Genomic DNA, 25199 nt, shown 5'->3' with positions numbered 1-25199 from the left:
GTTTAGTAATCCTATGTTAAATGCATTAATAGTTATTGGAGCTCTGCTTATGTCATCCCAAGCGCCATATAATGCAAGAACATGAGAATATTCAGGGTGCTAGGGCTAAGGGATGACCTGATTGCTGACTGTAACTATGCGATTAGAGATTACAGACAATATGGAACTAGGCTTTTCTCAGAGGTGCCCAGTGATAGGATGAAAGACTGTGTATACAAGCTAGATGGGCTTCAACTATTATTCTGTGATTTTATACCTCTGGGAACACCAATGGCAGCAAGAAAATTGCTCTCCCTTGCTTTTCAAGTTAAAAGAATACAGTATGCAACTGGAATGTCCTTTTAGTGCTGCTTATTTCGTTCATCTGCTAACTTATTTCTACTGAAGCTGTAGTAATATGTCAGAATGATGTTTCGGTGTACTACATATCTGACGTGAATTTTTTTTTTCTTCAGCAAATTTGACAGGCCATGCAGAGAAAGTTGGCATTGAAAACTTTGAACTCCTGAAAGTTCTTGGAACAGGGGGTAAGATGCACTATTTTTCTAAGTTGAATGTTGGAAGTGTAGTTTTGTTTTCTAGCTGGGGTTTTGGTAATTGAAACGTTCTTTAGGAAGATATACCACTTTTGTATTGCATAGCATAATTTTCTTCATTTTTTTGTGACAAATATTGTGCAAAATTGGAGGTCACATGTTCTACCTTCTAGCACTTTTGAAGATGCACTTTTCCAAAAAAGTGGAAAATAAATGGCTTGAGATTTGTGGCAATTTAATACAGTTTGTGAAAAATCTGATCTAAGTTAAGGCGTGATCTTGATAATTTAATTAAATTTTCAGACTATGTTTTCATGAGTTTCTGGGAAAAAACAGTAATGTTAGTACATTATTGAATAGGATGCTCCACTCTTTAACTATATGTTTTAGAGTTGGCACTGGCTCTGCTAGTTTTTTTGCCCTATTCAAATCCCAGTAATTTTTAAGATGGAAAATGTTCGCTGTTGTATTGTGGATTTCAGCACAATGTTGGAGATTTGTAGGATGTTGTAGGATTGCTGACTGTAACCAACAAAAAAAGCTTTGTTCCTCATTTGTTAAAGGCACACACATAGAGGCCCGTACACAGACCAAAAGTAATGGCTTTTATTCTTCTTAGTGTGTTTACGCTTTTTTTTTTGTCAGTATTAACATCAGATGCAGTGTTGAGTAGATTGGGATAATCATGAAGGTGGTCTATTATCAAGGTCTGTAGAAGTTAAAGTTAGTTATAATACTAAATTTTGGGTGTTATCCGCCATTAACGGCTAGCAGTGAGGCTATAATTGCACAAGCTGCTCCATGACTGAAAAGAGCAAAGGGTTTTGATTTTCACATTTAGCTGTCATACAGATTCTTTCATAAATTCATTAAGCCACTAAATCACCTGAGAGTATATTTTTCTGTTTCTGAAGTAATTTTTTTAAAACTTAAATTTAACAGACTTAACAATTCAACCCTTGCTATTAAATTTCAGTAGTTAGCGGTAGAGACAAGGAAGCTTTAATATTCATAGGTATATGTTGCGTATTCATAGGTAGAAGCAGCTATGCTCTTCTGAAGTGGTCAGTATTGATCTGAGTGGGGTTGACAAAAATGAAATTACTTATGATTTTGCATTTATGTGAGGATGTCTTTCTCTCCTGCTGATGGAAACGTTGGCTGGATTTTTAATTATTCGCACGTGTGTGTATATGACAACTAGTCCCATACCTGAATTTTTTCCTTTTTCCTTACCACTGCCATTAGTCTGAGATCACCTTAATATTACAACTACTGCATTTGGAATACAAAGTAAGTTTTGGTGGTTTCATAAGTGTCTGTCTTCAAGTTCAGACTAGTAGTAGCCTGACCTCCTTCTACTGTCTTTAGGTAATACCTCTGAAATACCCCTTTTGTGTCTGTCATTCATTGCTACCTTCTGTGCCCTCTCTTCATGAACAATTAGCCAAATTGCTTTTGGCCTGGGATACTCTTAAGCACAGCAGGTATTCCTTAGGCTCATAGTGCAAAGCTATCCTATTCATTCAGGTTAGCAGGGTAATTTTTATGAGTGACCCCTTTTGGAAAAGGTTACTTCAATGGCTTGACAATGGGATTGACAGTATGTATATCTGTGAAGAAAGAAAAGCTGAGGAAGCGTGCCTGTCTGTCTTCATCCTGCTCTAGTAGTCATGTTGCTCCAGAAACATCTTCTGTCTTAGTAGACTTCAAGACTATTTCAAGAACTGACTGAAAGATTCCTGCAAACTTTAGGAATCCAGAGACACCTTGGGTATCCTGGAATGGCATTTGTAGGAAGAGTAGTGGTTTTTTTGTCAAGGAAATGCTAGCTGCACTTGTTTAATATGTAATTTCAGTCATGGCCTGAGGTTCTTGCTTGGGAAATCTAGACCATCAGAGCAGTCAAGAAGCTTTGTTCAGTCTTAAGCATATCACAGCTAAGACTGGTGCACTAGGTGTGTCAGAGGCTGTTGCTTGCCAATTACTGGACAGCATTTAATGCAAATAACCTGATCAGAATGGAGCTAGTTCTGTTTGCTTTTGGGGAAGTGACCATCTGTGAATTGTCAGTGTTTGCAGTAACATGGAATTGCTGAAAACAGGACTGGAATGGACTTGAAGAGGTCCTCTAATTGCTTGGCCCAAGACACAGTCAGTTATACCTGCATCATCCCTGACGACAATTCGTTCTTAAAAGCCTCCAGTAGTAGAGATTCTGCAACCTTCCTAGATGTTCTTGCTGAGGATGTTTAATTTCCTAGCTTGAGAAGCATTCTGGGGACTGCAATAAGCAAAAATCCCCTCTCATCCTTGCAAGAGGCTTCTGAAAGAACATTATTTCACAATAGGATATACCTGTGTTAAGGCATTACTTCTGTAAATATCATCCAACAAAATTTTGATGCAGCTCTGAACACCATCTCCACTTTCAGTGTATTTCTAACTGTTATGGTCAGAAGAGTTTCTGTGTCCTTTTCATTGACTTGACAGAGCAGAACAGAAACTGAAGCAAGATATTGGCCATTTGGCTAAGATGATCCTGAAATGTTCTACTGTGAAATAAATTTTTGTGAGTGTTGGGCCTGCTGTTACAGAACCACAGAGAACTTGTACAAATTGACTCTGGTGCTGTTAGTTTAATAACATACAAACCCCTTCATAAAAACTTAGTTTTTAGGAAGTTCTAGAACTGCTTTGTTGATAGCAAGAATTGTTGTGTAAGCACTCCATCTTAAGTATGGAAAACCAACTTAAATGCTGTAGACCGTGCAGTATCGGCTGCATGTGAGAAGTCTGGGGCTATACATTTAGTTATTTAGCTATCTTACTGACTATGTTTTTCCTGTGCAATGTACCTTGCTTTTTTCCTCACAACTTCTATAGCAAAGAGATTATTTTTCAAAAACTTGGTAAGACACTAATCACCTGTTTGCATGCAAACTTTGCTTCAAGATCCTAAGTGTGTTGTGTCATGAGTTGTGGGGTCCTGTTTAGGCTTGCAACTTCTTGTTCTCATACTTTAATTGAGGTTGGAGGAGTGAGTATGACTACTCTGACTACTCAGTTCTTTGTAGCAGAATATATGTTTACTTGGGGGAATGAGAAGAAGCATAAATAAACCCATCTATAATCACAGTAACATTAGTCAGAAATATTTGGAATAGCAGGATCTTACTGCAGACTTGTCTTAAATGATACTGTACAAGAGTAAGGCCTCATTTAGAACTTGTGCTCTCTTGTCTGCATTTCAATTGTCGTCCTTAGTCTTGCTCTCAAAAAATGAGGAAAGATTTCAGAAGATATTTGCATGCCTTCTCTATTGATACGTAAGAGTCTGAATTATCTTGTTCTGTAGTTTTTATTCTATTAGAATAAGAAGGGAGGATATTTTCTTCAACGTATATCTGACTAATTTTTATCTATGTATAGTTGGCAATCTAATTGTGGTGAAGCTAAATGCTGTCCCTCTAAACAGTAACTGCCTGTTGGCTAGGTTGCAAGTTGCAGGTGTGTATTAGATGCCTTTTACCTTTCAGCCAGAAAAAAAAAGTGATAATTTCATTATTTCAGCAATTTGAAATATTTCAAGTATTTTCAAGTGGGGGGGGGGAGGGTTGCTCTGTTTTTTCTTCTGTTGTTTTTTTCTTTTTCCTTCATTTTTAATCAGGGTCTGTGGGGAAGGCAGGGTGATTCCGAGAACTTAGAGACCTCTCCAAACAGCCATTGTATCTCCATTAGTGACTTGCCCCCAAATTATGGGCAGGATGATAAGAGAACCGTGGTGTTTTGGTTTTGGGGTGTTGGGTATTTTTGACAATTCTGAGAAATTTTCTGTTCTTTTACACTAGTAAATTCTATGAAGTTGAAGATGGGGCTGGAGGTTGAGGTCATCTCAGACAAATTGATTCACAGAGAGAAAAGGCATACTATTGCTTTTTTGGGAGCAATTTAAAGAAAAATGAGGAAGAGGGCATCTGATGGCTTCTGTTTACATGTTGCTGTGTATTTTTAGGCAAGAGCTATCTTTACTCTGGCAGTGAAAGCCTTATCCTGGTGTGAGCTTTTAGGTATTACTGATATTAGTGTAATATAGGTAATGCTAAATAAAAGCTGTGATGCTGTTTTAAAATTCTTCACTATGGAGTTACGCAGCATGCAAAGTGTATTCAAACTATCTGGTACTTAAATGATCTACAGTAGTGCAAGGCAGAATATATTGAAACCTTGCAGTCATATGAAATGATGACTGTGGATGGTATTTTAACTTATTACTGTATTTTAAATATAGTCTGCTATGAAGCAATTGGAATAACTAAAGAAGATACTCAAAATATTAAATTAAAAGATACCTTGCTTAAGTATATGTAATTGTGGTAGTTTCGTATAGACCTGGTGGTGGTTTTTTTCAAGTAACAGCAGTAAAGGTTTATTTAAATTTTCATTTTTAAGTTTTATTTTTTAAAAAGACAAAAATTAAGATTGTTAGAAATAGTATCCTTGTGTACTGATGTTTCTCCTGTGGAAGTGATTTTTTTTTTTTTTTTTTGTGATAACATTTTCTTCACACTGTGACTTAGCATAATTTCATACTTATTTTCTTTTATTTGCATTTCTTTCTTTCTTGCATTCCTTTATGTCTGGTTTGTTCTTGTACACCCTTTCTCAATTGGAAGCATGCTTGTTATATTTTGCTTTTTGGTGTTAAAAGAATATCAGAGTATACACGTACCTTTTTTGACCTGAGTCTCACAGGAAAAGACAAGGAAGCAAAAATCTGATTTAGTAGCCTTTTAATCTGAGTTGGACCCTTTTACATTGCATTAAGGAGCTATTAATAGAATAAACTTCCTCACTGAAGAAATCAGTAACACTTTACATCAGTAAAACAAAATATGTGACAGTATCCCACTGTTAATAAAGCTATTAATAATGTACTTGTTGATCTGGGAGCAAATTATTGCTTACTTGACTTCTTTGACTTGCCTGTGTTATACTCAGTATATGCTTTCTGAAATTCCAGTCTCCTTTTGTTTTCATTTAAGTCCTTTTCTCCTGCTGTTACTGTATAGCCTTGCTAATTTGGAATTTTCAGATCCACTGAATCCATGCTTCCAGCTGCCCCTCCTATCTAGTTAAGGCTTTTCTTCCTGTGACATAGAAAACTAGCATCTATTCTATAGAACAAGGTTACTTTACAGCAAAGTAATCTAATTGCTTCCCAAAGCCACGAAGGGAACAAGAGAGTATCGCTGTATTGGCTTATGCATGCCCACTTGGCTTATTTGCTTCATTCTTTGTAAATGTGTTTTTAAAATAAAACAATTGTTAATATAGAGTGCATTCTGGGTCATATATTTTTCTACATATAGGTTATTCCTTTTTTTTCTACTCAGCTGTTGCTGCTTCTGATTTTAATAAATGCCACTTTCATTCAGTCTTTCAACTGTGCTTAAGAAGAGACAATACAAGTGGTTCCTGAGTATGTGCCCTAATAATTCAGTCTGCTGCTTGAACTACAGTCCATTAATAAAGACAAAAAATAATTAGAAACAAGAATATAACTGCCATATATAAAAGAGAATATTTTATACATGATCTTTTGGAATTAAGTGCTTATATGGGAAGGATATTCTCCTTATATGTGGAAGATACTTAGAATCTGAAGGATATATTCATACGAAGGTAGGATGAATGTCAGATTTAAATAATTGGTTCAAAAATCCTGTTATGCAGGAAGTTATAACGAAGTTCCATCTAAGAGGTCAGAAAGTGTTCTGATAAAGTTAAAACTGTGAAATTAAGTTAGATCTTTCAAAGCATATTGAAGATAATATAAAATATTCTTCTCTCATAAAAGGAGGAGAAAGAAAGAAGTGGGGTTACTGTGCTCAGGAAAGTGAGCCAAAATTAGGGAGTGTCTAAAAATAATTCCAAATTCCAATTAATGTTGTACTTCAGTTTCTGTTGAGGGTAGCTATGATGAATACTGAATGGAAGGTGGGATGGCTAATCAGAGACAGAGTTTGGAAAAAGGAAATTATTTTTCTGTACAAAGAGCAGACTGAAAAGAGGGGACTGTGTTCAATCTAAGAACCTGGAACCTGGACAAATTCATCCATCCATCAGAGAATTCTGAAAGAATCTGGACACTAGATTGGAGATCACTAGCAAAGATTCTTACTGGAACTAATGTCAGAGGTGGTTCAGTATAACTGGAGAGAATAGCAAATGCAATCCTACATTTAAGAAGGAAAGAAGGAAATAAGAAGATGATCCAGTCAGCTATTGGTTAATTGTTCTGACCTCTTCTGACTTTCAGCAGTATGCAGTGCCTTCAAAGCGATTTTGAAGAAAATAATTTACCTTAATTTTTGTAATAATTAAAAAAGAATGGCATGCTTATCCAGTGGTAGATTGTCTTACATATGAGAGCCACCTTCTAAAAACCTACTTTCTTTAAAAAAGAAAAAAAAGTTAGGCGTGTATTGCCTGACATACTTATTTACTGTAATAACATTTACTACTTTTAAAAAGCTCAAGGTAAAAAAAAGCAAAAAAAAAAAGCACAAAAGCCAAATGTTGATAGAAAGAATATTTTAAGATACAACTTACCCTCTCCTGTCTCTTTCTGCCTTTCTTGCTTATCTCTCACTCAGTTGTTTAATGGGACAGGGAACTTGTTCTTGGGGAAATAATAATGTTGAAAAAAGTCCATTAAAGATTCTTGCCTATCTGATATTTAAGGAAAGATGACAGAGGATGCCTCATCTTTGACAGTTTGGTGGTAGACAATAAAAATTGGAAATGCTTGTCAGAATGCAATTATTTGATCTTTGTTAAGGTTTTTGCTTGGCTTTTTTTTTTCCTGTTTTTAACTGCTAGAGCTATATGCCTTTCTGACTTCGCCGTATCCCAAATTTTAATTCGTATGGACAGATACCTGCACAGTGAGAGGTCTGCCTCCAAATTGTTTAGGAAGATTAAATCTAAATACTATATTAACAATAAAAAGTACAGAGGAAAGAGGTCATTAGGCATACATCATGCAAGAATACAGTGAAATTTATTCAAATTATAAAATATTTTGTACCTCTGAGCCTTTTCCTATTGTTGTCTCATGATTATTCTTACACTGATAGTAAAAAAGTAATTTAAGAAAGAGGTGTAGCTTATGTTAACTCTTAAAACATTGCTTTAAAACTGCCTGTATACAAATGTCAAGTTTTGCTCGATTTAGAAGTCCGCATAAACCATCCTCTGTGCTATAAACAATAAGAATTGCTTGCCTTTTTCTCTGTCAGAATTAGCTGGCATGATGCAAAGGGTTAATGTGCTTGCATTTATACAGAAAGAATAAAGAAGCAAAGAATACTTTATATTTTTAATTCATTGTCTTTCAGCAAGTGTGTACTTTAGAATATTCTAATGACTTGCTGAATTGTTACTTATGACGATGTGTATTACTATGAATGTGTATTCATGAAAAAGGCAGTAGTGAAAGGAAAGTTTTAACCCCCAATTATATTTTTCTGCCTCACAAATTAAGTGGAAATTTGGTATAAATTGTTGGTATGAAATCTCTTACTCATCTTACAGGCCTGATATTCATATCAATCAGCGACTAACTGATTTTTTTCTTTAACTTTAAATTTTTATTTTATTTCTCTTAATAAACTGCAAGGTCAGTCTAACATAGTTTGTGTTTGTGTATGTATGTGTATGTGTGTGTGTGTGTATATATATAGTATGTATTATATAGTCTTTTAGTTCTTCTGTCCTTTAAAAAATTTTTAATGAATTTTGGGGATAACTATTTGGTGCCTCTGTGTGTGTGTTTCTTTATGGGGGATATATTGCCTGCTAAATATTTCTGCCTTGGAAGTAGTTGAGATGTGCATCAGATTTCATGAGTATGAACATTAAAATGTGGCTCTTTCAGAAATTAAAAAAGCTTTTCTGAAATAAGATTATTGGGTAGGGGTATTCTTTCAGTAGCTCAGTGCCTTCTCCTTGCTGCCACTTCAAATGAATTGCTTTTGCAGTGTTGTCTTTTAAGTAGATTTCTCGTGGTGATATCAGAGATTCTGGTGTTGAATATATCATGAGTCATTTGGTTAAAATAGTGCTGCTTAAGATTTATTCTCATCAAAACTGCTGAGAATCGTCGTCATTCTGTCAGTCCTTTCTGAAGAAACAATTTGTACCACAGTAAAGCTCTATTTTGCAAATTCTTTTATGATAGTGCTGGTATAATTTCTAGAGACTTTCTTACAGCTATTACACTTACCAGATAATTTTCTCCTATGCTGTATGTAAAGCTGTAGTAGGTGCTGTTTATATAGTGCTAGCATTCTGCTGCTTAAGATGCATTATTGTATGTTTTTATGAAGTGTGATTAAAAATACAGATAGTCAAGTATTAAAATCTAGTGGCTTTTGTTTATTTTAATTTAGCTTAATTTAATGTTCTCCAACATTTCTGGTAAAACTACTGTTTCCTGGGAACCTAAGGAAACTTAGGTTTAATACTCTAGACTGGGCTTTTCAGAGAGGCACAAGGAAGTTCAATGTCAGGCTCCAGCTGAAAATTGGTGAAAACTAGGGCTGCTCCCTTAAGCAGTTGAGAAATGCAAGCTAAGGCCATTCTCCACACTGTTTTTGTTGTGTGTTAGTAGAATGTAGAAGTGTTATCTACATTTTTTGAGAAATAACTCCTTGAAAAGATGTAAATACTACTTTTGGAAGCAGTTTTTTTAAACCAATGCTCTCAGTAGTAGGGGTCTGTTTTTTCAGATGCTAAAAATAATTTAACATCTAATATTGGAAGAATAGGTGAATAACATTAAAATTGTGCGTATGTATAACAGTATGACTGTGGTTATAATATTATGGTCTGTACAACCTTGATTCAGATCACTTGTGTCTGTACATCGTGACAGGATTTATGGCCCCTGCCTATTCTACTAAAGTAATCTTTTTACATCTATGGTTATCCGTTTCTTGATGACCAGCTGGTGACTATTGAGTCTGACTTAGATATACTTGGGATCTCATAACTACAATTAAAGTTGGGGAATGTGATTATAATACTGAACATCTTGAAAAAGATTGTCCTGGGTATCTCACATTTTTCTCCCAAAATAAAGATGTGTTTACACTAACCTATTGTGACTCTGTTTGCCTTTATTGACGGATATGTTGTGAAAACTTATTTTATGAAAGCTCTTGCTGAGAATAATGGGTTCTGTAAAGAAGGCAAGCATGATTCCTTAAGGTGTGATGAGTCAAGTAAAGAATTGTTCATTATATGAGCAGTATCATTTTTGTATACTGAATGAAGTAGAACTCAGTTGTAGGAAAAAAACCACATGTCATTTGGTAATTTAAAACTCTCTATTACCTGTCTGGAAAAAACAGGAAAAATCTGAAGTTACACATAATTACTTACTGGGAACAGTTTATGCTATAGCATTTTTAAAGACCAACTAAATTTGAGTGTCTCACATCAGGACGGTATACCCTGTCTAGTGTATTTACAGTTTTGAGATACTTGAGCATTCTCTTTGAGAAAGCAATGTGAAGATAATTATAGGCGTTGGACAAAACACCAAGCTGGTTCGGTTTTCTGTCTCTCATGATGGCTTAAGAAGACCCTACAAGAACATGGAGAGGCATACAATGCTGGTTTCCTTAGTGAACTTGTAGCAGTCTGCAGTTTGGGAACTGCCTGAACCAGAGACTTTCTTCTGTGTTTAGCAACACTTGGTATACTTTCGTGTCCCTCAAGGATTTATATAATCTTTTTGAACTCATCTATATTTTTGATATCTGCAGTATAGTGTAACAGTAGTTCCACAGCTTAACCGCATATTTGTTTGTGTGTTTTGGGCAGTTCTTAATCTTGATACCTAATGATTTCATTTGTTACCTTAGTTATTTTATTTCTAGAAATAATGAAAAATTGTTCTTTACTTGCCTTCATACAATTTTTGATTTTTATCTTGCTAGTATCTTCTTAAGTATTCTACTTTTTCAGCCTAAATAAAAAGTCTAAGTGTATTTAGTTCCCTTCATAATTAGAAGAATTCTTTTATCCTTTTCTGTATTTTTTTAATGTTCTCCTATACTTTTTTTCTGATGGGGGGAGGGGAGCTGGGGACAGAAGAGAGGAGAGACTGAAATGGTGTGCATCACTCAAGATATGAGCACACAAAGACTTCATACCACAGCATAAAGCATTTCTGGTTTTCTGTTGAAGGTTTGGGGGAGGGTACATTTGTGTCATTTTCCCCCTTCAATACTTTCCTTGAAGTTCTAACATTCTATTTGCTTTTTGGATTACCACTGGTGTTTTCTCATAGGGTTGTCTGTGGTAACTCCAGGTTTTGGTTTTTTTTTCCCCTCAGTTATAACACTATGCACGGTTAATTATCATACTTCACGTGGATTACTCATTTACCTATTTGGAATTTTATCTGCCATGTTATTTTCAGCTACTTAATATTTTAATACTGTGGTGCAGTTTTCAGCAGTCAGCTTCGATTTCTGTTGTAGTGGATAATTTACTAAACCAAGAAAACCAGCTTCCTCAGCTGTTCATATATGACTGAATCAGGCAGGATGAATTCTTGTAGTGACCTCCTTGCACTGAAAAAGCTGAATATTTTTTTTTTAACCTTCTGAGTTTTTATCTGCTAATATAGCTCTTCATTCATAAGAGGACCCCCCTTTTTGCACCCATAATTGTTTAGTGTTTTTAAGACCCTTTTGTAACGGAACTTGTTAAGTACCTTGGAAATCTGAGTAAGTCAACCATATCATTGTTCCTTCCTCCTAAGTCCTTTGAGCAATTATTAATAGAAATAATTATTACCATCTACAAAAGTAACTCATTTTTTCACATAGTACCCTGTTTGTGTATCTACTAATTCTAACCTTTACTGTTTCTACAGGTTTGCCTAGTAGAGGTATTGTACTGTACTTGAGTACAGTTCCCAGGAGCCCTTTTTATTTAAAAAAAAAAAAAGCCCATGTTTGCCACTTCTTACTCCAGCATGGAGTGTATTTTTAACCAAATACATTAACACCTAGATTCAATAATTTAAAGCTCTGGAAAGAACCTTTTGGTCCTGGTGACTATTTCTTTTACTGTTTATGTTCAGAAAACTTTATTTTTGAGATAATTCCTCTAGCTTATTCTCATTTAAGTCTAGTATGGGAGCCTCAGAAAGTTCCTATATACTAAACACTGATGGGAAGAATTCATTGGCTTTTCTATGGGTTTTTGGAACTTCAGTGCTATAAAGCCAGTAATGAAAGCATAAGTTGTGCAAATATGGGCAGACTATTTTGAGGACAAAAAAAAGCATCTCTCTTACTGCAAACTCTTGCTAAATTCTAGGTATGGGAGTTTTAGGTTATTACAAAGGAAGAAATCATCAGCTTTTAAAATTGTTTTTGAATACTGAAACTCTGATGGTTTTTTGCCCTCTTGCTGTGTTCAGTCACTAAGCTCATTTGGTTGAAATTTTGCTCAGAAAAGGTCAGTCTGAAACAAAAAAAGTGTTCTGGAAGATTTTAGCCTGAATGGTTACTGTTTGCTGTAACAATGAGTAATTGAAAATAATAATGAGATCAGCCAGACCTGTAGTGCCAGTAGGTGACTGTTTTTTGTTGTTGTTGTTGTTGTTTTTTCTCCCCACTTTTTTTAAGCCTATGGAAAAGTGTTCCTAGTAAGGAAAGTAAGCGGCCATGATGCTGGAAAGCTGTATGCCATGAAAGTACTGAAGAAAGCAACAATAGTTCAAAAAGCCAAAACAACTGAGCACACAAGGACAGAACGACAAGTGTTGGAGCACATTAGGCAATCACCGTTTTTGGTCACGTTACATTATGCCTTCCAGACAGATACAAAGCTTCATCTCATTTTAGGTGAGTAGTTTTCAGGATTCAAGTCTTATGTTAATGAAGAAAAAAAAAAAATCTGCCCTTTTATCTCCTTAATGTTTTGTAGGTTTTTTTTCATGTGGTCTTAAGTACTGTGTGTTTGGAGATTGCATGAGAGACCATAGGAAGTAAAATACTGTTCATCTTCAACAGTGTCTGTGTGGTTTTCCTGTTTGAACTTTAGTGTGCTACTCTGACTTGGGGGGCGGGGGGAAGTAGTATCAGTGACTTACATGCAGCAAAAAATGTATATGGCCACAAGTACCTAAACCAGATAAATACTTTCTTGAACTTACTTAAAAGGTGAAATTTTTATTTGCACTTTTTTAACCATTATTATATACTGCATTAGTTTTCTACAGATTTTCAGAAAAACTGCTGTCATGAATGAAAAAGTTCTTAATCTGTATGAATATGGGCATTAAAGTGATTCAGTTTATTCTCTCTGCATGCTGCCTTTGTGTATGTGGCACAGAGGTTATTGGTAAGGTGGGATGACCAAACATGACTTTGTTACTGGGATTAGTTGGTAGGAAGGAAAAAGAAAGTAAGGAAATGCTTAAGCAGCAGAAAGCCTTCCAATTCAAACATACTGCACATTTCACTCTCAGAACACGTTGTATATTGTCCTCAATGTGATCAGTGTTTTTGAAATGTCATCTGAGAGGACAGTGCTACCTGTCATTATGCTGAGCAGTTAGTATGCTGTTTTAGCACTGAAATGCTGCAAACTGAGAGATCGTATCAGGCAGGTCTTTTTTTCTGAAGAAATTCGCTCATAATGTGGGCGATGCCAGTTAAAGATGATTGTACTTCCATTTATTTCTGGTCAAATTCCTTACAACGCTGGAATCTACAAGTTGTTGGTACGGTTTCCTGCTGTAAAATGCTGGTGAAAATACTTATATTGTGGGTAAGTTTTTTGGTTTATGCATTGTGACACTTCATTTTAGTAAGTTCTGCCAGTAACTTTCATGTATCTCCTTTTACGAGAGATGCTTGATAATGAACTATTGTATAGCAAGCCTTATTAAACTTTCTTCATTCTGCTTCTGTCCTTGCCATTTTGCTTTCCATTTTGATGTGAAGAACCACATCTATTTCTGTAGTATTTGCCAGGTTGGCAGAAGACTGATCAGGAACTTTCTTAGGGTTTTCAACTCAGATGTAACTTCCATATGTGTGTGTGTCTCTATCCCTACCACTATCCTTTTTCAGGACAGTAACATTTTGGGGAAAGACGCTGAGATTAAGAAGTTCTATTCCTTTTGCTTTATTCTGCAATTTTGTTGCCTTTGAAGGGTCTTGTCTTTCTCAGGAAGATGAAGGATTTTTCCTGATAATGAGGAACATTTACTTCAGGAGCTGGAAGAGAGTATTAAAACCAACTCTACACCTTACTACTTGAGGAAGCATTTGCTGCCAAAACTTTTTGTTATGAAACCATTTGATCTTTGAGTATTGAGATACTTGCATGTTTCAATTTTTGGGTGTTAAGAGGCAATCCAAAATCACACATTTCTGAAAGTAGAGCTTGTTCAAAAGGCTTGGTACCACTCTAAAATCAGAAATATTTCTACCTTTCAGAGGAGCAGCATGTTTTGTGTCTGTTATATAAGATGTATTTGTAAGAAAATTACAAGCAATTTTTAAAAACTGCTTGCTTAGAGTATTTTAAAAGAACTGGAAAATGAATGATGAGTTAATGCTTGGATGCAGAATACATTTTTGTAGTGAATTATTTGAAGAAATAAATAGTCCTTTAATTGAAGTACAAGTTTTGCAATTCCTTTTAGCTTGTAACTTCCATTTATTGAACCTTTATTAATGGGCTGATTTAGACATTCAATTAATAAAATTTTATTAATGTTATATGAATCTACACCACTGGCTGTCAATTCTTAGGAAGGTGTTGTATGCACATACCTTAGTTTCGTGTACTACAGTGAGGTAATACAGGTGTCTGAGGAGCTCAAGCTTAAAAGGAGCATTCACTAGATTCCTTTTGAAAATGAAAGTTGAAAATTCTTACAAATTTCTCTGACTAGGACATAAAAGACATATGTAAAAATATTGTCACAGGCTGGAAAATGCTAAAGAGAAAGAAAAAGTTAGAAATACATCGGTAACTTTGTGATTCCTTGATGTTAACCTTTAATAATTAAGGTTTCATATTTTATTTTTTTGGTATTTAAGTTATTGATTAATAGTTTGGAAAAAAATTTGAAAGATTAAGTAAGACAAAATATGAACATGTATTATAGCTATTATAGAACCATTCTTCAAATCCAGATATCTTTAGCTAGAATGCAGTTTAGATCCCATTAGAAATATTAAAAAAAAAAAAACCAGAAAACCAAAACAAAAAAACCCTCACACCTGAGATGGGTGTAGTTACCTAAAAATAAATACATAGTAATGGAGAAATTTAGGTGACAAGGAATAATTAGGAGGGCAGAAAAACCTCTTATATGAAGGGAAAATTAAAAGCTTGACACTATATTCTTGTAAGAATCAAAGAGGAGGGAGCCCAGTAGTTCTGAAGAACATTACATAGCAGGTAGTGTGGACTGGGCACATGCCCACCATAACACAATGTTAAGGTGATGTTTAAAGCAAGAAATTCAAAGCTGATATATAATTAAAGGCTTTTTTTTGTTTGGTTTTTTTGGTTTCCCACAAAGTCTACATGAATCCATTCTCAGAATATCAGTTGGGGCCCGAAAGGTCCTTTTTTACTTCTTTTTTAGTAGAAAATGGGAATAATTAGAGGGGGTTTAAAAATTTATTTTAATCACTTTTTGTAACAGGGAAAATCTCTTCTACCTAACATGGCCTAAAGCTACTTTGTAATTCAGCTGGGCTTCACACCCTCCCTGACAAAAAAAAAAAACTGTTTGTTGCAAGTTTTTTATGTCTCATTATGTAAATATTTGTAAATCACTTCTTTGATTTAGTTTTGGAATTTATATGTTTCAGAGGCTTCTGAATTTTTGGGGAAAGTCTCTGCCTTTGTCTTTGTACCTAGCTGAACTTGGTCTATGAGCAACATGTCATTTCAGTCTCAAGAGGTTTTAGAATTGGAGCCTCAGTGCAATACTTAATACAATTCTTTGTGCTGTCAGATTACATAGCCATATGAATTTAGTCTGGATCAAGTGCAGACATGCAGCTGCATTTCTGCCAAATTTCCAGAATACGGGGTTTGGAGTTGATTCTGGTTTTCAGGTTGACTTTAAGCTATGATTTAAAGAGCAAAGTATTATATCCATGTAAATACCAGTTGTATACAAAGCTTGTCACACGAGGTTAACCTACTAATACTTTAAAAAAAAAAAAAACAGAATCTGAACTGTCAGATAGAGTTTATATTGAAGTAACTGATTTTTTTTTTTTCCTTCCGCATTGTGTCAGTGGTGCATTTGATCTAGCACCAAGAATTTGAGGGCTTGTTTCATTGGGCTGTGGTTAGTGTTATAACCTGAATAGAATTAGGCTTGTTCTGCCACTCCTGTAGCAGCTTTGGTTTGTATCTGTCACAGTCCTTAGAACAGTACCTGGGAATTCGGTTCTTGCCTTGTACTAAGTTAGCAGTTCTGATTAGAAATATTTTAAAAATTTGTTTATATTTGTTTTCTCCATGATTAGAATGCTGAAGTTTTCTTTGGAAGAAAGAAGCAATTGTAACATGTGGGTTATTTATACTTTATTATAATTTTTTTCATATGCTTACTGATCTAGATAAATAATCTTTCTCACGTTCTTTAATTCCACTAATATTCCTTCTGAAACAGAGAACTGGAGAACTAAAAAGAGGAGAGAGGTCAGAATGTCTATAATTTGTATATCTGCTTTCTCCTTCAGAGTATTAACTTTTTTATATAATAGGATTGGACCTTTTTCATGGATTTATGTATTATACCAATGAATCTATAAAAACCATATTTGAGAAAATACTAAGTAAGATGTTGTGGGGCACGTTCCCTGCTCTGTATATGTAGACCTCAAATAGAATATGGGGGCTGTAGGGTTGCAAATTAATGGCTTTAATGTACACTGCTAGCACAAACAGCTCTGCCTCTAAAATGTGTTTGTGTTGCAGTGGAGCTCTATTGTAATAATTACTTTTTTCCCCTCTCCCTGACTGTGGGAAAACCCTTGTGTCTTAGCCTGCAAAGAATGAAAGTGTGGTTTCCATGAGGGAATGTATGTGGAAATAATCTCCTTCAGTAAGTTTTGCCATCGAAGTTCCCCTTGCAAAGGGTAAAACTTGTAATTGCCCATAGCTGATTATTTCACCTAATACCTGTTTTCTGAATTGCCTGTCTTTATGTCAGTCTGCCTTGTTGCTCTTAAGTATTTTATAAGTGTACAAGTATTCTGTTTGTAGATATCATTTGTAGTCCTTTCTTTTCATATTCCTAAATAACTAAAAGACTGATTTTGCAAAAAATATTCATCTTTATAATTTATGGATATTTGAGGCTTATTGTATAGTTTTGCTGCTTATTTACAAGTTGGTTATGTTCTTCCATCAGTCCTCTAAGAAGGAAATTGAGTATTGTACAACATGATGAAATATTACTGAATTACAAGAAAGTAAAAGCATCTGAGCCCAGAACATCTTATTTAATAACTTACAAAGTACCTATTAATATTCCAGTGAGAAAATCAAGTTGTCAGAAAGTGAAGTTATAAGGTTCTTTGTTCTACTTTTTAGACTATATAAATGGAGGAGAATTGTTTACTCACCTTTCACACAGAGAGAGGTTCTCAGAAAATGAGGTGCAAATTTACATTGGGGAAATCGTTTTGGCACTTGAACATCTCCACAAGGTAAAGTAACTTTATCCTAGTACTGATTTTGTAGAACTACAACTGTATTCTTTTCACATCATCTAAAGTTAGTAAGGAGAACTATTTTTTTAGATTGTTTTAAATTCAAAGTAACTATCCAGCAATGGGACATTAGTTGTATAATGAGAAATACTTCCCAATGAAGTGTCTATTCATGTGCACCAGATTAAGGCTACAAGTTTTTGTCTGCAGCGTGAAGAGTGTTATTACTGACAAATGATTGTTAATTTTTAGTAATCATTATGAAATGGTGTATGTCAGTAAAACTAACTTGTAGGTACATGAACAGTGTTTGGGTTGCATTGTTGTTCAGTTGTCCTTGTTTTGATACAATTAAATAGCAGAGTTCTGAAATTTTGGCACAACTGTAAATATGAAAAATGTTATAGTTTTCAGAGGTAGTAAGTAGATTTGTAGACTATTACAAGCCTGCATGTATGGTCCAGAACATATTACAGAAGCGTCCATTTTCATTCTTAATGAAAGCTGAACTGAGTTTTGTACTCAACAGCAAGTATTCAGTCACTTTTAAGTATGCAGTCACTTTTAGATTCAAAGGATATAGTATGTCCTTTAAAATTTAAGACATTCGTGCACAGTGTAATTTCTGAGAATTTTTAAGTCGCTCAAAGTTATTTCTTCAAAGGCATTTTAAAATTGTCCTTTTTGAGGTGCAACTTTCAGGTGTCAGATTACCTTGATAATGGGAATTTTGCTAGCTTCGTATTTAATTGCATTCAACAATGTCTCCTTGATGTGGTTACACTGATTTGGAAATACTTTTTCTTATATTCTGTTTGCAGTTGGGGATTATATATCGGGATATTAAACTTGAGAATATTCTCCTTGATTCTGATGGCCACGTGGTGCTGACAGACTTCGGTCTGAGTAAGGAGTTTCTTACTGATGAGGTGAGTATTTGAATCTCCAGTAAGTGTGGACAGAATCCAGCAATATCACAAAGTCAGATTCTGTCTCATTGAAATCATAAACACATTTCAGAAGGGAGAAAAACTGCCTTCTAGACTCTTACTTCATAGAACAAAATCTAATAGTCTGTTTTACTGGGTTTTGAGCTTTCAGTTCATTGATCTTTGGCCTGCCAGTGTTGTCAGACGTTTTGTCTGTTCTAGTTTTCTTGAAATGCCTTCATGCTCCCTCCTGCTGCCCTTTATGTGAAAAAGGAGAGATCCACATTAGTCTGAAAAGCCACTTACATTATCATTTTCAGATGCCTTTTTAAAAATGCTTAACTGTGCTAATACTTTGCAGTGACTAGGCAAATGGTATGCTATGACTCTTCTTTATGCTAATAATAATGTATTATTATCTTGTCTCTTTCTCATGTCTTTGTGTCACTTTTGATAAGCTTAATTGCAAGCTTTTAGGATAAAAGCTTATCTCTTACTAAATATGTGCATAGTACCTAACATAGTGATCTCTGACTGTTGACGTTAGTTTAAATTATTTGTAAGGTACAGTTTTATCTCCTACTATGCTTTTTAGATTTAAGAGTCAAAATTGTGTAGGATTTTACTTCTGAGAGAATTTTAAAATGGCTATTTTTTGGCTTTCACTTTGGGTATCAGAGGTATTGAAATCTGGGACTGCAGATCTAAAAGTCTTTGTTAGAAGCAGCAGAGGGGTTTTCTAAAAATAGATAACTAGTAGTTTCCTCTAGAATATTTGCATTTCAAATGGAGTCTGGTAGGATTTGGGAGGTACCATTTTAAGACATATGAAATGTTACTTTCTGAAGCAGGGAAATAGTACAGATAATGTTAGTATATTCCTTTTAAATTATAGTGTGAAACCAAGAGGAGATTCAACTGGCATGACAAGGGATTAGCAGCAGATTGCCAGACCAGTGCAAGAGAGGAAGTACAGAGGGATGGAGTTTTCAGCGGGACATAATGATAGTAAAAGGTGTGGCTAGGGAGAGTAGGACCTGCTTAGAGTTGTGAGAGAAGCTGTGCTGGGCACAAGTGACAAAGTAAAGTACATGGAATGCTGTTACTGCACCAATGGGAGAGAAAAGGAGCAGTCCTCCAGCCTTTGAGCCAAAGTTGAATGAAGCCGAAATCTTGCCTGTGATTCTAATATTATAATGAATCAGGATCTTCTTTAAGTCTCAAAACAGATGGTTTTAGGAAATATACTTATTTCTCATCTGTGCTCACCTTTGGGATGTCATTTACAGGCAGTGCAAGGAAAGGGGAGGACTTGGATAAGCATCAGAGATGCGTGCTTTTCCCACACACTGAATTGGATTCCTCTTCTCCAGTCATTAAATAAAACAGTGTTGCTGCTTGGTCATTTAATGTTGGTTCTTCTGACTGATCCATTCTGTTTTCAGTATATGACTCAGAAATCTCTTCATTTAACCATATTTTTTTCTCATGTTCTCCTTCACATTTTATGTCTTCCCTTTCAAAAAAGCTAAACATTTCTAGTGTTTCTTTTAAGGAAAAAAGTAATTGCAGTTGTGTTGTTTGGTTTCAAAGTCTAAGAAGTTGTCTGCACTTGACTACAGTTCTCATGTGTGCTGCTGTAATTTAGCTACTAAACCTAAACATTATTAGAATGACCCATTTACACGTAGAAATTGACATTTCATATTGTATTCTTTGTAGACAATTCAGCTACTACTAGAACACTTACAATTCACATTACAAAAGATACTTAACTTACACTTCTGAACCAATGTATTTACAAGAGTAAAATTTGCCTGTATAACTGCATAGCTTTGTATCTGTTTTCATGCTCATTGGTTAGCACTTTTAAATAAAATTACACAGCTGCATAAGTCAGATAAGAGTGTAGCAGTTGCAATTTAATCAGAGCAGTATGCTTTCCTTTCTCCCCCTTTTTTCACACTTCTTTCCTAGCCCAGCTTGCTTCTTGCAAGAACTTTGCCATTAAAAATGTATACTTATGCAAGTGGAATTTATTCTAGTAACTTCCCTCTTTGGATTGTATTTTTTGAAATAAGATATATTTGGGTTATTAAGAATATATAAACATTATGAGCAATTACAAGCATGTACTATGTTTAGAATTCTTATCAGAGAGAATTCTTTGCCGTTTATTTATGAATTTTGGATGGTTTTGTAGTTAGGGATACTTGCTAGGAAACATCATAGTTCAATGTTTTCATTATCGCTGCTTTAATCTGATGGTTGTTAAATATTTCCAGGAACCTGACCAAGTATAGAATCTGACAGAAGTTGTTTTATAATAGAGTGTACTATTTCTTGACTACAATAACTATAAGCAGATTAATTCACTATTCAACAATGAAGAGGTGGGAAGCTGCTTCTCCTAAGCACTGTTGGAGTGAAAGGAAGCAAATGCATGTGACTTCTAGGAAGACAAAAACCTATTGATTTCTGCCATGCAGCTACTGAAGCATGAGTGTGAAGAGTGCATTGTCAAGTATCCTCTTTGTTTTACAATTATTATGTGATAGTGCTTATAACATGCAAGAATTACAAATCCAAGCTGAAAAAGCAGTGCTGTTTTAAGAGCTCTAAAGCGTTTTATACTACTATTTTGCTAAAAACTGAAATTTGTCTTGTACAAGTGAAATGGCAGTCTGGTTTTACCTTTGTTTTTACCTTTTAAAAAAAACAAAACCACTAAATTGGTATTTTTTTTGCTATCTTATTTCTCGTGTAGTATCTTTATCTTCTGGATTTGTGGCTTAGGCATATTTTTATCTTTTTATCTCATCAATAGCTCTACATGCATGCTGAAATTGTTTTGATTTGGTTAATGTCAGTTTAACCTAGTCATCAGGTCTGGTCTTCATTTTAATGTTTATTGTTAAAATGCTACTTCATTTTTTTAAAATCTTTTTTTCCCCCTCACATTTCCTTTAGTTCTGTAACTATGCTAAAAATCATGCTTCAGTATATATGGAGATCTTTACATCTTAGAAAAAATAATCGGAACAGATTCATTGAATTATTGTAGTAGTAATCTATTCTGTCAGACGATGCATAACAATTAACATTTTTCTTGTTAATTAAATCCCATAAAGTATACTTTATTCCAGGGTATAGTGAAATGCTCAATTCTTCTGCATTGGTACACATCTTCTGCATTAGCTTAGGTTTGTTTTGAAGATTTTGTGTTTGCTTAATGAAGTTTAAAAAAAATTATGTGGTAAATACTGAACGTTGTTGGTTTTCAAACAATATATCTGAGAGCATACAAATGCCTTAGTAATAAATAATACCAGAGTAGATATTCTGCATGAGGGATGATTGAATTGTAATCTAACTCAGTTGGATGGATATCTGTGTAATTCTGTCTGATGTGTAGAATGAATAGTTCAGATACATTATTGTTTTCCCATCGAAAATATCTTGATCAGAGTTGCAAATTTAGTTATAACTGTCAGATGCTTTTCACTGTTGAATTGTTTGGTTTTGTGTATTAGCTGGTTGACTGAACATTTTGTTCTCGAAAGAAAATTAGTATGTAATTTTAAAAGATTTTGAAGGAAAATTCATTAAAGGAAAAATGATAAAAAGGTGGTTAGTCCACTATGGTTTTTGGTAGATGAAGTAGGATGTACACATTCTCTAGAGCAGTTTAAAGGTAGTCCAGAACAGAGGGAAATGACTACAACTTGACTCTTGTTTAGTGCTGTATGAACCGTCATCTTACTTGAGTGACCTGGTAGATTAGCTGTGCATTTCACTTTAAAAGACCCTTTATAATTGTCTAATTAAAGTGATAATATCTGATCATTGAAATTTGATAGTGCATCCTCTGAACATTGAGCATTCTCTTGGGAAGATGAGTTAGAATAATCCATACTGTAGATGACTGTTACTATACCTGCTTGCGTTTTAGTTAAACAATTGTTCAGTGATGTAGACATAGCACAGTTATAAATAGATTTACATTTCTGCAAAGAGGAAAAAGTAAGAAAGAGTAGTGAAGTTAGTCCACAGAAGTTAACATTGGTTATAGATCTGTCTGGAAAATTAGTCATTATTTCCCTTATTTTAGAAAAGAAAATGAAACAATGGCAAAAACTTTTTGCTTTAATTGGTGTACTTCTGTTGGTGTTTCAGTGTCCTGAAATTGATTACTGAGAACATAACAAACACTCTAAAAGCACATAACCGACCTGGACTCATTTAATTGCAAAACCAGGTCATCAATGATCAGATGACTGTTTGTGCCTTAGCCCAAGAGGTATGCCTTTTTCAGTGCTTATCATGAAGATGATTATGCTTTCCCAGCATGGAGCAGAATTTTTGCAAGACAGATCATGATTTCTTACTGTGACTGCTCTAAGGATACTGTTTTCTTATTGTAATATACCATTTAAAAAATCACGTTTTGGGGAGAAGTACTGATCTGTGTGTTAAATAGCATGGTATCTTCTGTCAGATCTTAGAAAAATATATTGCTAGTCAACTTGGGAAAATTTTGTTTCTGTTTTCCAAGGGAAGAAAAGTAACTTTTTGAGGGCGAACTCTGCCATCCTCATGAATCTTTTTTCTCATAGATGTTTTTTTTTTTTTACTGCTTGAATTACTGCAAATACCTAACTTCGATGAAATTTAGGCAATCAGGTGTGAAAAACTTACATGACCAGAGATTCATGGCCATATGAAAATGAATTTAGAACCAGGTGGATTGCATTTGAGCAAATTTTCCGCTAGTACTCCTCTACCTTTTACATCTGGTGCTCTCTGATACTATAAATGTTTATTTGGCATCTCCTATGCATTTTTTTCTTTACATTCTCTCTTTTAAAAATAAATTTTTGAAGTGGCAGCTAGTAGAATTCTTCCCAGAGTCAGTACTCTTTTATACCTTATAATTTTGTCTCTATTTGAAGAAAGAGGATTTTTTCAGGTTTTGCTTTGTACACCATTCTTCTCTCTTTTGGTACTGTTACCTCTGTCTCCTTAAAAGACGATGCTTTAGAAAAAAAGTCTTCCAAAAATTGGAATTTTGAGAAGAACCTAGTACAAAATGTTCATCTGGGATGACAGTGGTACATACTTGCATTCCTCCCACACAATAATGTGCTGTTTCTGAATTTTTTTGCCTGCAGAACTGAGACTTTTGTTTTCTTTTCTCTTAGTTATTTGCTTTACAAATCCATTATCAGGAACTGGTTTAACGAATTCCTTGCAGAATTGCAATTTCATTGCACTGCGAAAGCAAACATAGCCATTGTATAAATGTGTGAAAAGGCTTTCTTGAACCTCCACTTGACCTTAGATGAAGGCTTAGCCTTGCATTGAGTCATGTTTTGGGGCCACAGCTGTAGAGGTCGCGTGTTTCTTGGCTGGCATGCAGTACCAGGTTTAGTTGTTCTTGCTCTCCCTTTTAAGTGCCTATTCTGATGGCAGCTGCTGGCAGGCAAATCTCATTCTTGCTTGAAAAATTCAGTAGCCTGATTCCATGTCTGTTTTAGAAGCAGAAGTCATACCTCTGGCATGAGGTATAGTAACCAACATGGTATTTTGACTTAACTGGCTTCTTCAAGTAGGAACAGCCACCAGGATAGGATTTTTAATTAATTTCAGATGACCTTTATGTTTTTATTAATTCTTCTTGAGATGACATTTCAAACTAGTGGACCTTTGATCTGCCATATTGCAACCGTTCTTGGTCTAGTCTAAACCTTTACTTTCTACTAAAATCTTCATTATGATTTTGTTGAATGCAGAAGAACAGTCTAACTAGTGTATCACTAAACATTTTTCCTGTCTTTGTTCTTCCTTCTCTGTCTCCTACAAAGATAATAGTTTTGGTCCTGAATAGAAGTTACAGCTACAAGAGCAACAGTCTACAGCTGAGAGATCTTTTGAGTGAACCTGTACTCTTTCTCATATGGACAGCTTAATTACGCAGTGTTATGTCTGGGTATTATGACAAAAAGGCTCCCAAAAGGATTAAAAAAAAAAAAAAATGAGAAAAAAGAAGAAACCAGTCAGTCTGACATGCACTTTGGTGGAACAGGATTTTTGTTTTTCATTTTAAATCTACATCATGTCTTTGAACCATGAGAGGGCTTTACTGTCAATTTTCATATGCCTTCCTCAATTGAGACTATAATTATTGTTATTCTGGACGACTAAAATGATGGTGAAGAATGTTACAGATCTGATTTCTATGGAAACAGTTTTTTTTTCTTGGTGCATTTTTATTTTTGAGGTAAATATCAATAAAATATTTTTCAGATAGGATGACCTCTAAGGTTCACTGAAGATACGAGGCCTGTTTCTGCATGGAATTTAGGCTTTTCATTCTTTACTTGTGATTTTCGTGAAATGCAAAATCCATTCAGCACGTCAGCTTGTTAGTAGCACCTCTGCTATGTGGCCTCTACAGCATTGCAAGTAAATTTCCATTTATGGCAGTATTCTTTTGATTTATCCCACGGTCCTGGTGTTCTCATTATACTTACCAAGGGAACTCTAATGGCTCACTTAATCAGTAGCTCATAGACAGTTTGCTGGTAGCTGATGTATGAAATCCTGTGTGATACTGCTGAACTCTTCAACTGCTGAAGTTCTTCAGTCTTATAATCTGTTTCTAGAGGAACTGTGGTTCTTGACTAGTTTGTCAGGGAGCAGTAGGACGGGCAGACTGCTCCCCGTGTTAGTGTGAGCTGGGAGCTAAGGGTGACAGCAAGGCAGGCATGGATCAATATCCCTGCTGACCAGTGGCACAATCCCTCAGTTGCCAAACAAGAAAATCAGAGCAAGTCTAGTGGCAGTAAGACAGGCTCAGACAACAGTCCAGTGGTTATCAGACAAGGTTGTCAGGAGGAGGGAGGCTTGACGTCAAGCCAGGATTTGAAGTTGGTGGATCAGGATCA

General features: G+C 35.0%; 1 protein-coding gene across 1 annotated transcript in view; it reads left to right on the top strand.

Annotated features, from left to right (window-relative positions):
- Positions 1-461: 461 nt before the first annotated feature.
- Positions 462-25199, top strand: part of RPS6KA5 (ribosomal protein S6 kinase, 90kDa, polypeptide 5) — a 68604-nt gene continuing 43866 nt past the window's right edge. Inside the window, exons 1-4 of the mRNA XM_009583171.1 lie at positions 462-527; positions 12251-12469; positions 17205-17320; positions 18145-18252. Coding sequence (XP_009581466.1) covers positions 12313-12469; positions 17205-17320; positions 18145-18252 — 381 coding nt within the window. The 5' untranslated portion in view covers positions 462-527; positions 12251-12312. The remainder of the gene's footprint in view (positions 528-12250; positions 12470-17204; positions 17321-18144; positions 18253-25199) is intronic.

The sequence above is a fragment of the Fulmarus glacialis genome, unplaced genomic scaffold, assembly GCF_000690835.1.
Source record: "Fulmarus glacialis isolate BGI_N327 unplaced genomic scaffold, ASM69083v1 scaffold8158, whole genome shotgun sequence".
Classification (NCBI taxonomy): Eukaryota; Metazoa; Chordata; class Aves; order Procellariiformes; family Procellariidae; genus Fulmarus; species Fulmarus glacialis.
The sequence above is the reverse complement of the archived record's forward strand: the minus strand, read 5'-3'. Positions and strand labels throughout refer to the sequence as shown.